Source organism: Lonchura striata, chromosome 12 (assembly GCF_046129695.1).
Source record: "Lonchura striata isolate bLonStr1 chromosome 12, bLonStr1.mat, whole genome shotgun sequence".
In the NCBI taxonomy this organism is placed as follows: Eukaryota; Metazoa; Chordata; class Aves; order Passeriformes; family Estrildidae; genus Lonchura; species Lonchura striata.
The window spans coordinates 10,690,341-10,702,567 of record NC_134614.1 but is presented as its reverse complement, the minus strand read 5'-3'; the positions used below and the strand labels follow the sequence as shown (position 1 = coordinate 10,702,567).

At 35.9% G+C, this 12,227-nt stretch overlaps 1 protein-coding gene across 12 annotated transcripts in view; it reads right to left on the bottom strand.

Moving 5' to 3' along the window:
- The window catches only part of CACNA1D (calcium voltage-gated channel subunit alpha1 D), a 167,715-nt gene that overhangs the window by 105,683 nt on the left and 49,805 nt on the right, over positions 1-12,227 (bottom strand). For all 12 annotated transcript variants that reach the window (XM_021533037.3, XM_021533101.3, XM_031505912.2 and 9 more), the window contains exon 4: positions 618-757. In XM_021533037.3, the coding sequence (XP_021388712.2) occupies positions 618-757 (140 nt within the window). The remainder of the gene's footprint in view (positions 1-617; positions 758-12,227) is intronic.

Sequence of the window (12,227 nt, the reverse complement as noted above, 5' to 3'; positions counted from 1 at the left end):
AAACTCTCCGAGGTTTCCTGGTACAGCAAGGTGCACAGGGTAAAGAAAAAAAAGCCATTTCTAACATACATTCAACCCTAGGCAAATCAAAATCATATCTGTATCTGGAGCCTGACATGCAGCACTCAATTTTACTCAGATTTTGGGAATATCAAGGAATCACTGTTAATTCTGTCTCCCCAACAGCTCTTCTCCACTTTGAAGCATGTGGATCCTCCCAGAGGGCTTTGTGAAACAGATGAACTGCACATGACTGCAGTGAAAAGTTAAACAAATACATTAAATAACAACATGCAGCCCTTAAGAGATCAACATATGGAAAGACACCAGGAGATTTCTTGAGAAAATCAGATGGAAAAGCTTCTGAAAAACAACTCTGGAAATCTCCAGCAGGACTCAGAATTCTCTGGGAACTTCTACTATAAATGCAATGCAGTCTATAGCCAGGGATAGCATTGAAAATTTAAGGAGTTTTTAACATTTTTTCACTCAGCTCATTCTTTTACTACAAAGAAAGAAATCCAGCATAGGCTGCTACTCACGGCCAAACAGACCTATACCTACCTCACTGTAAAGAAAAGTTTAAATATTTTTATAATTGAAGATAAGCTACTTACCCTACTATTACTATTACAAAATCCAATAAATTCCATCCATTTCTAACATATGCATTGGGGTGTAATAATAATCCATATGCTATAATCTTCAAAAATGTTTCAACTGTAAAAATTATCAGGAAGGCATATTCTACTTTTTCCTGTGGAAGACAAAAAAGTACAATGAAAGACAATGAATGTAACAGCTCTTTCTACTATTGACAATTTGCACAAGTGGGTACTAATCAGGACTAAGGAAATACCTTCATGGCAGTTTATTTCACAGGTTTTAATTGCATAACAATGATAACTGTACTTACAAGGTTATAATTACATAATTGCACAAGATTTTCTTGTTTTCATGTTCTGTGAGAGGAAAAAAAATTGTTTCTGCAAACATGGACACATACTGTACCTTTGCTCAAGCAGAGTCCCATCCAGGTCAATAGGATTCTCTGCATTCATTAGAGGCAGAAAATGCAGTAGAATAGAGCCCTGGAAATATCCTTGAAAGTTAAACAGTGGTATAATTCCTTTCGCTATTAAAAAAAAGTTTTAATTGTTTAACATTTGATTTTACACTGTCTTGTAACTTTTTAATCTGATATGAATGCTTTTGATATGGAAGCTTGCGTTGACTTATTCTCCCTTCCACATCACCAGAATTTATTTTAAATACCCTATTATGTTTGAAGAAATTTTAAGGTACTGTATCACCACCTCATATCGTTGAAGATCCAACCTCAGATTTAATGGGGTTTCTTTAATGTTACTAGTTTCTGCATTTTACCAATATTTTTATTTCAGAGCTATATACTGAATATCTTTTCCTAGCTAACTAGATACTCTAGAAAGAAGAAACCCCCAAAAATATTATTAGCATGCTTGACTTGATAAATTGAAGAAATCACCACTATGAAAACAGAGCAGTTAACATCTCTGTTCTTTTTACTTTCAGACATGCTCGTTTCATTATTTTCTATAACATTTTATTTAGTTATCTGTTGCTACTCAAATATTACAGCCAAGAATAAAAGGCACAAAGAGTATGATTCATTTTTTAAACTTGTTCAGGAACACATGATGTTGCTCATTTATCACATACAAGGTTAATTACATGACTGTTTCATGAGAAACACACTCAGAAATGCTTAAATACAACAAATCCTACCACATACACATTCCACAGTAACAGCTATTTCTGTCTCCCTGCATACAACTAAATTTGCAGCTTAGTTATAGGAAGCTAAATAATGTAGGAAAACATAAGGAAGACAAAAATATTACAGTTGTCATTTGCCATGGGCAAAGCATATATCAGAACCATAGTAGTAAAAGAAAAAGTGAGACAAAATTTATATGCTTCATATATGCCAAATTTCAATAGCTTCTTTTCTTAAAAGGAACACAGGATCCAGGACTGGATGGGACTTTCTGAGCAAAAGTAACCTCATAGATCCATATGTCCAGAGTTCTCTTTTAGAGCCAACCATGTAATTTAACTCCATCCATTAAAGTACCAGTTCCATCCTAGAGAACTATCCTTGCTCTTCACTGCTCCCCTTCAAAAATATTCCAATTCTGCTCTGCTCTCTGGACTAAAGAGCAGCCCCAGTGCTAAAGTTACACAACTTTGTTAATGTCACATTGCCCTGCAGCTCATTTTAATGGGACAGCTCAAATCTGATCTCTGCCCTATTATTTACCAACCATCTTTGAAAAATAGTATTGGTCTCAGTCATGTTTATCTCATCTCTTTTATGGAAGCACGACTTTTGTTATTTCCCAAACAGTACTGCAAACCTTCCATTAGAGCCACATGGAATGTAGGACAATCTCATTTTTAAACTCACTGGTGGGCTCAAGGTGTGTGTGTGTCACTTTGCAGATGGACCATCAGAAGCCTTGAGAGTTGCACCAACAGAAGCCACACAAATCTCAGCAAAGAAAAATGGGAAGTGCTGCACCTTGGGTTAAAAAAAATCCCACACCAATATGGGCTAAGAAAGGACCTGGAAGTCGCACACTAATTTAAATGTGTGCTCATTTCAATCACACAAATTCCATAACTTCACTGTTTCATTTTCCCTCTCTTCCTGCTTTCCTTCCTTTTATGCTCTCACACACTCTATTTACTTATTTATTTTTAAAACACAACCTGTGTCTTCCACAGAGGCCAGATGAAGGACTTGGCCCCATAGTTAACACACAAAGTACAGCCTGTGCTTTGCTCACAGACTGTCTGGCTCTTCAATAAGTAGGCAGCCAACAGATGTGCTCACACAAACTGCAGAGGTAACAACCTGCTCACCCTCAGGAAGGCTCTGGGGGTCTCTTCTCACACTTGGATAATTTCTTGTTGGTCACTATGGACATCAATTTTTGCCTCTGCTACCCTGATATATCAGTAAGCCACACATCATTTTGTATGTCCAGAGCTTAAGCAACCACTACTCCAGAGTAAATAACACTCAATTTTCAGTCTTCATGAAAGAGTGGTAGAGGCAGGGTTGGTTTGGGAAAATAAAACTAAAAAATAAGATATAAATTCAAAATACAGACTCAAGACAGCAATTTTAGCAGGATATGATGGACACATTTATCTGCTGTCTTTTCTCCACAGTGGTAAAATCATATTTTATTCAAATTAGTTGATATCTTTAAATGAACACTTCAAAATGGCAGTAGGAACACTAAAAAAGTAGACAACCAAACAAAATAATAAGGAAACACCTAAGAGTATATATTGAATTCTTGCAAAAGAAAATGTCCATTAAAAGAAACCGAGAAGGTGGTTTTGGTTCTAAAAAACTGCAGAGATTATAGCAGAATTTGCACGTAATTTCCAATATCTATTATTGCATTTAGTTCTACACTGCATCATAAACTTAGCAGAAAAAAGTGACAGCTGTAAACCTAAAGAAGATATGAAGCACAACAATATGTCTGTGTTCTGAAGGATCTAATCCTGAGGCTGTATAGATTAATAGTTGTTTGTTCACTGATTTGATAAAGCTGGGTCATCTCTCCTTACAGGCAGCTGATTCCAGCAAGGCTGTCTGACACTTTGGTTAATGCTGCTCAAAATCTTCAAGTCTCAGCAATCTTTTTCTGAATCTATGATTCAGAACAGGACTGATAAGATAAACTGCCTTTCTCATGGAATCCATGGAGCTTGCCTTTGATCCTGGAGCACAAAACAAAGGCCACCCTTACCCTATGAGTTCAGGTGCAATCATTAGAACTTCATTTTCTCCAAAAAAAAAAATTTAAAAAGGAAAAGAAGAAAAAAAGTAAGCATTTGCTTTATTTTAAGTAAATCAGCTTAGCAGAAACCCTGTTGCTCAGGAAATCTTTTTTCCCCTACCCTAGCCAGATGGTGTACATTAGTCATCATTTATTATCTTCATATTTTCAAAATCTCTGAAAGAAATATGCAAAGCTACTGTTACTTATCAGAAGGTGACACACCAAAATTCTGCGTTTACGTTAAGATGTTTCACAAGATAGCTGTTTCAAAAAAGTCATTAATTTGCAAAACCTTAATCGATTATACTAGGTAATTAAATCTTATGATACTGAAATTTCTATTCCCTTAGCATTAGAGATGGGAATTATTTCTTAACTGAAGAAATGCATTTTTGCATTCAGACTAGCAAACATGCATCAGAGTAAAAACTGCTTAGCAGATAAAGTGACTCAATTTAAGCAAATTAAGCAGATCAACTTTCCAAAGCTTAGACACAACACAAAATACTTTGACATTATTGATTTTGGGATCAAAAAACAAAAAAAAAAGTAAAATCACATGTTTTTTTAATAAGCTGTGTGACTGATGTTTGGACAACACAAATAAAGCCATTTATCTTTTTGACAATCAGCCATTTTTTCAATTTTTGGCACTGAGAAAACACTATTTACAAGACAGAAAAGAAACTTGAGTTTTGAATTTGAAAATATAATTATTTAATTTTTCCCTTTGTATATCTGTATTCCTCTGAAAATCATCTGTGACATGCAGCACAGTAACAATTAACAAAAGGAAAGTAAGACTATTTATTCCCACTTGTAAAAAATGTTATAGCAGTTTCCCAATACGAAAAATGAAACACAAATGGAATCCATAAAAAGAAATCTATATACTTGCCTTTATTTCATCAACTTTAAAAGCAGAAATAATGTACTACCAAGATTAGACATGGAAATTGCTCTCTATTCATTAGAAGAATTGGAATTATTTATCACACAACAATTCAGTGATAACCATTGGATTAACTGCACCTTTAGATACATAACAACAAACAAGGAGGGCGAGTTTGAAAAACATATTTTAAGGATTCTTGTCCTAATCAATCAAAATAAATCATGTATCACCATCTTCATCAGTCCTGACCCACTGGAGGGAATGCACCCACTGCTCTCTACTTTGTCAGATGTCTGCATTACTGCCCTTGTAAGTGCAGCTTTGCTTTAGACAGTGCTCTGCAGCAAATTCAGAAAATATCATTATGCACACAAAATTGTACTCCTTTAATATAGGCCTGGGCAACAGGCCTTGTTTCCATACTTGAGGAGCACATTTCATGTACATGAGACCTTTTATGTTGGAATACATTGAATATATGTAAAATCCAGGCCAAGACTGGGCAGGAATTTGGCATCAGGCCCAGAAACATCTCCAGTCTTTTGAGGGGTTTCACAGGACTCCATCACGTTACTGCAGGTCCAGATGCTCTGGCATTTTGGGCTGGTGCATCTCATGGCAAGGCTGATACTCAAAAGTCAACACTGCAGTGTACAAACTCCGTACTTAGGAGTAGAAAGAAGTAGGTGTTACACAGCAGGAACATTCTTACACCAGTTCAATATTAAATGAATACATTCCTAGCACCACTGCCAAGCAACAAATCTCACTCACAGAATTTTTACTGTTTTCAAAGAGAACACAAAATCCTTTCATCTTTTTTGAACTGAGGATTCACAATTCCATGGTCTGGTCACAATTAACAACAGTTGCACCCTCCAGATCTCAAGCAGACATTTGTCTTTGCAGGAAGAGAACGTGCAATAAGAACATCTCAAATACTGAGCACAGCAAAGGAACAAAAGGGATGTGCAAGCTATACACTGAGGCATATTTAAAATTAATTGCAATTAAGTTTCTTCAAGTCCCTTTTTATCAATGCAGTCTGAAGGAGCACTTGAATAACTTACATCACTGAAATAGGTACCTCAAACTTCAAAGACAGCTTTAATTTTACTTTCATCTGACAGATTCTAGCAGCCACAGGTAGATGAAGAAGCAGAGCATATTTAACACTGATTACTTTTTTCATTATTTCCTGCAATCACTTCCTCTAAATGCACTGGAGACCTGCATTTCATCTTTGAGTGTGATTGCTGCTCATATGTATTTTGCACTTCATGTTGTTACACAATACTGGAGATGCAAACACCTCTGTTCTGTAACTATGCATTTATACACAGAAAAATGTTGCATCCAGATTACAATTTTTCATACAGATAACAATTTTTCATACAGATTACAGGCTTCTGTTTGGAATCACATTGGTTTTATTCATGTAAAAGTTGAATTTAGTACACATTAAGTATTTTCAGTCCATAAATAGAAAAAAATCCAACCTCTTTGACTGTTTTTTCCTCCTTTATATTTAGGCAGAGATCAGCTCTGGGACAGGTAATACAGAGCTTTGCTGAGCAACAGCTGGGGAAAATAAAAGACATCCATTCTGTGTGTATGAAATTATTAAGTCCACTATTGACACTGCCTTTCACACCCTCACAGAGGCACAGACAACCCTTCTGCCTCCTATTGCTCTGAAAAAATGAGGCAAAAGGTGTGCTTTTGAAAATTTGATCATAAATAACTAAAAGAAAAACTGAACTCCTGCAAATTGACCATCTACTAAAAAATTACCAAGAAAGGGCCCACAAAAAAGTCAATCACTTGGCAGTGACTGCAAGGTGTGAAAAGCTGGTTGTAGAAATGCCAGCAGGCAGAAACACGTGAGCTTCAGTCCTAAATCCACTTAAAGATTGAGCACAGTATTCCAAAGAATTGCACAAGTGAAAACAGGCCAACTAAGCAGCAGAAAATATACCTGGAATAAAATCCAATTTACTTGAGTGTCTTTCTGCCCTCATTTATCTGATGATATTCAGGAAAACAAGGCCAACACAAAAAGTAGAAGAGAATATTTGGGTATACTAGCACATGGTCTCAATTTTCCTTACATAGTTGAATAGAATCAGTGTCAAGTGGTAAATTAAACCTACATCTACTCATAAAACAGCATCAATGTTAAATATATTTGGATATCTACTATCAATTTCATTTATTTATAAGACACCAGGTTTTGGCCAGAAACCAAGGTATGAGAATATTGGTAGGTCTCAAATACCTTAGTGAACATATTAAAATTCTGAAAATTTAGAAATCAAGAGAATTTTGTAATGCTTTCTGACCATACAGAAACCCACAACAGGCAGGAGCACTGAGAGCATTAAATCCTCTATTGAATTTAGGGCAAGGTAGGTTAAAAAAAAAAACAACCCCAATACAACTCCAAAAGCTAAAAAATAAATATTTTTTCCTTAAAAGAGAAAAACTACAGACCGAAATCTCACCAATCAAATCATACTGTAATTATTTTGGCATATCACTATGAAACAGATGAAAAAATAATCTGCTTTAAAAAGACTCCCATGTGAGGTCTTCCTGTGTTTTTTTTGCTAATCATACTTCAAAAGCATGTATTGATACCACTTATATATTTCTTAAAATGCTGCCAATAAAAACTTTCAGCTGTCACAAAAACTACTCCAGCAATGCTGCAATAGCCTGGATTTAAACCTACCCATTAACAATTCCATTTTTTCCCTGGTTTTCTAACTCATGTACTTCTTTGACCAGCACAACCCTGCAATGCACAGGAGAGGCTCTCACCCTGCAAGTGGCTCTGAAGGAATATGGCATCCCAAATGGAAAGACCAAAGAGGTCATGTTTTTTGTGTGTTACTTATTCATTCACAGCTCTGTAATGATCCAGTGCTGTGTTTTAAGAATATCAAGGGCTTTCTGTAAGAAAATAACCAAACATTAAAACACTATGGAGAACAGATTAGGTCTGTAGCTCTGTTCTGCACTGATAGTGTCAGCCAGGAAAAAGAACAATGACATTCCTTTAGTAGGTGTTTGTTTCCTTGATTTATTCATCTGATTGCAAATCTAATTTCCACTTTCATTACAAAAGAACTGGACAAAATTGATAGAATAATTTCATCACAATGCTTTACTCATTAATCTGCCAGATTCATGACTCCAATAGCTCTTTGCTTTTGTCAGTTTAAAAACTACAGAATGATTTGTTATGAACATACCCAGTGATGGTTTGTTTTTCTAAATACCTTCAGTAGGGTAGAAACTTGCATTATGTAAGTTTTAATAATTTAGTTTGGTGGGATTTGTTTAGAGTTTGTTTAATTTTTTGGGGTTTGCAGGGTTTCTTTGTTAGTTAGCTTTTATTACAGGGGAAATGGTTTAACAAACACCCACCAATAAGGTTTTCAAACACTCAAACACACTATAACTACCCCATGGTCTGGTCTGACCTTGAGGTGAATACAAAGGGAGAACATGGTTAGGTCTGGTACTTTATTGGAATTTTTCTAATCATCCTTCTCAAGTTTCAAACAGAAGAGTCCCAGACCAGTGGTCAATGTGGGAGCTGTGTCCTACACTTGTGGTCTACTATTGCCCCTTGCAAACCAGCAGCAGCAAGAATATTTTCTTCAACCCTCTGCTTTTAGAGCATGGTCAACTTCCATGACCAGGATTGGTATCTGTATCAAGACTGGCTACAGAATTAAAATATAATTTTTTAAAAATTTAAGGCCCTTAAAAAGTACCAGAGAATGTGAATCCCTTATATCGGTATAACAATGTTAAGAAATTTTTTTCAGAGAAATCTGTATTTAGTTCTAACTTCTTCTTAATACACCCTAACATTACCTCAGCACTAGAATTTCATACAGAAGACACTGAATGCAATACCTGATGTGGAAACTGTGATTCTATACTGAGAGGAAGGTATGATTGCTAAATACGTTCCAGTGTGAAATATCTTAAAGCCTTCCTGAGAACTACATGCTGCATGCTTTATTACCTCTTCACAATTCTTTTCTTTTAGAAAGAATTTTTTAAATATATATTTGGTAACAGGTAAAACAAAGTATTGCGCTAAAAATCACTTCAACAAATCTAGAAAGACTGTATTATTTATGAGCACACAACCTGCCAGAGCACTAGAAGCCATAAACTACAGAAATGTCAACAGCAATGTTCCTGATGAAATACATTTCCAACTAAAAGAGAAGGCAGGATAGAATATTCCTGGTAGATGCTGCCCAGAACAACAATGTGAGGAACTAAAAAAATGCATTTATCCAAACTGACAGGAGAATGGTCTGCACTAGCCATGAAAATGTTAAAGCACAACTTTATCCTTGAGTGTCTCAGTTGCTGAACAAGTTCTCCTTTGCAGTTTTCTTCTCCTGTGGTATCTTTTGAGCCAAATGCTTGAAGTATCTCTTTAATAAAAATTTAATTTCATAGTCAAAAATCAAATAACATACTAAAAAAAGACTTGGTTTTGAAAGAATATGTCGTAGTCAATTCCAGATATGTGAATGTAATGTGGCTGTAGAAATTGGTATTTCTCTGCAGCAATAAAATCCAGGAAGATTCCCATTTTGTGTATCTACTAAGTATTTGGATAATTATGAAAGGAAAACCCTCTAAGTTCTTTCATCTTGAACACATGGCTAAATGAACATAAAACATTTTCATCATACACATGAGGATTAGATTGCTCTGGCTGTTCCATAACAACAAAAATCAGGGTCTGTAGAGAATACAAGGGAAATGTGCTCCTTTGCCATGCCAGTGTTCAATGGAAGCCCTTTGTTCCACTGCAAACACAGAGCTCATGGACAAGAAATAGAAAAAGGTGGAATGGCTCTCTATAAATACAGAAGAGTTGCAAGAAAAATTCAAAAAATAGCACAGCTAAACCAACAATCCACTCCACAAACAAGACCCATGATATACCAGCTTTAATTTCAGCAGTGCTCAGATGCAACACTGATCCACTCTTATGAAAATTAATTAAAAATTAAAAATTTACCTGGTTTCTACTAATAGCACCACCATTAAGCTTTCCTGTTTTCTTCATTCTAACAGTGGTAGAAAAGCATTCAAAGTAACCCTAAATGTACCAATACTGAAATAAAGAAAACCATGGAATACTACTGACATCCACTGCTAAGGTATCAGGAAAAATTGCCACAGTAGAAACTGAAATACCTGAATAAAGTTGAAAACACTTTCATTCATTTCCTCTGATCTGCAGATCAAACCTTAGTGATCAAAATCTTCAACTTCTGATAGAAAGTAAAATATGAGTCTGCCTGCCCTAGAGTCACATTTCTTGCTTCTTTATGGATGAATCATCTTTCCCTCTATCTTGTGGAATGTAGCTACCATAATTTAGGGTCCCTCCAGTGCCTGCTACAATTACAATTCCAGATTCTGCAAATGATTCTAAGTGCATCTTTGTAATCTCTAAGCTACAATGCAAAATCATTTTCTCCCTTTCATTCCCACATCATTTGGCATCCCAGGAGATGTATATAGGTTTTGAATGTCTTATTTCATTTTCCACTTCTCCTCGCACAACACTTGATCAAGAAGATTATTTTGTTATTATTCCCATCTGAACTGCATCTAAGGCTGTTTTAATTTATTCCCCTATCTGGAATATCAGTTCTGATTGCTAGAGAACTCACTGTCTACAACAATATATTCCTAAGTGCTCTGTCACTGTTTCAAGTTCACTTCTGTTATAAGACAGTTTGAGTACACCAACACTTGCTTTTCTTCTGTCTATAAAACTGCTTTCAGTTTTATAAAGCTGACATAGAATGCCATAGTCCCTGTGATTTTTCACCCATCTATTCAGTGGAATAGCCCCTAAAGCACATTTACAAACAGTGTTATTCAAAGTAATTACATGAAACAAGAGCCATTCCCTTCCTTTTGGAAAAATTAGTCTTTCTCGCCAAAGTCTCTAGAAAACCCTAAAATCTCTACTATCCTCAAGAAGGCAAGAAAAAAAATACATTCTTTTGATCAGATAAAAATGCCAGAGACCAAGAGCCAGAAACAAAAATCTTTTTTTTTTTTTACCTCTTTCAGTTATATGCACAGAATTTAAAAACCACACATTTACTGAAGGTCACAGAATCATCAAGTTTGGAAGAGACCTTCAAGATCACCTGGTTCAAATGTCAACCCACCACCACCATAATCACCCCTGAACCATATCCCCAAGTGCTTCCACATGTCTCCTGAACACTTTGAGAGATGACAACTCCACCACCTCCCTGAGTAGTCTGTTCCAAAGCCTCATCACTTTTTCAGTGATTTCCCCCCACCCTTAATATTTAATCTGAACCTTTCCTGACACAGTTAAAAAGTCATTTCATCTTGCCCTTTCCTCTTGAGATTTGACATAGAACAATCTCTCCTAAGGGAGTTGTAGAGATGCTAAGGACCCCCGAGCCTCCTTTTCTCCAGACTAAACAACCTCAGTGGCTTCTTGTAGGACTTTCCAGACCCTTCCCCAGCTTCACTGCCCTTCTCTGGACACAGCCCAATGCCTCAATCTCCTTCTGAAGTGAGGGGGCCAAAACTGGACACAGGATTCAAAGTAATTTGATTGCCTAAGTAAAGATATTTCACAGCCAGAATAGCTGAACTGAAAATTCTATTAGTCTCCCACTGTTTCAGTGATTTGAAGACAGCTCTAAAACTTATTTGATTCTACTTCAGTGAGTGTAACTAAAATATAAATCTTTGTACCTTAATGGGAGTTGATGACATATGGGAGTCAGTTTATACTACATATTGGTTTTTAAAATGACCACTGAAACACAAATATTTTCACAATCCACTACAACACTTTGAATGGCCAGTGAAAATATTAGAAAAATGAAGGTCCAAAAATTAGTCCTTAACATGGGAGGAAGATTAACATGAATTTACCCTCCACAGGCTTAATTCAGAATCACTTTGGAGTCAGCAACCCCCATTTCTTGTTTCCTTTTGCAAACTGACAATTTGACGTCACAAGGTTTCTACTCTGATTCCAATGCCACTGCCTCAAATCTGACAAGAGGGTCTTCATCTCCACATAAAAAAATGCCCAATACTCTACAAATCAGTCCTCAAAGTGCAACAAAATGCTTTAATTAAAGCTATTTCCTTTGCTTAGTGCTATTTCTAATTTATGATTTGCCAAAGGCACTGTTTTACTCGTGTTTCGATGGAATACTTAGCACAGCGTGAAATAGATGGCATCTCCTCTGTAGCAAAAGTGAAAGGTTGACTTCTGCCCTGGGCATCTTTTATTTTTTGTGAGGGCTTAGAGGTAGAAACTGAAGCATGATAATTGAACCTTGAAGGAAAAAGTAGTGACATTATAAGAACTGCTTCTGTCAAGTGATAAATATCCTGTGTTATGATATATTTAATTTGTATTAACAAATTCA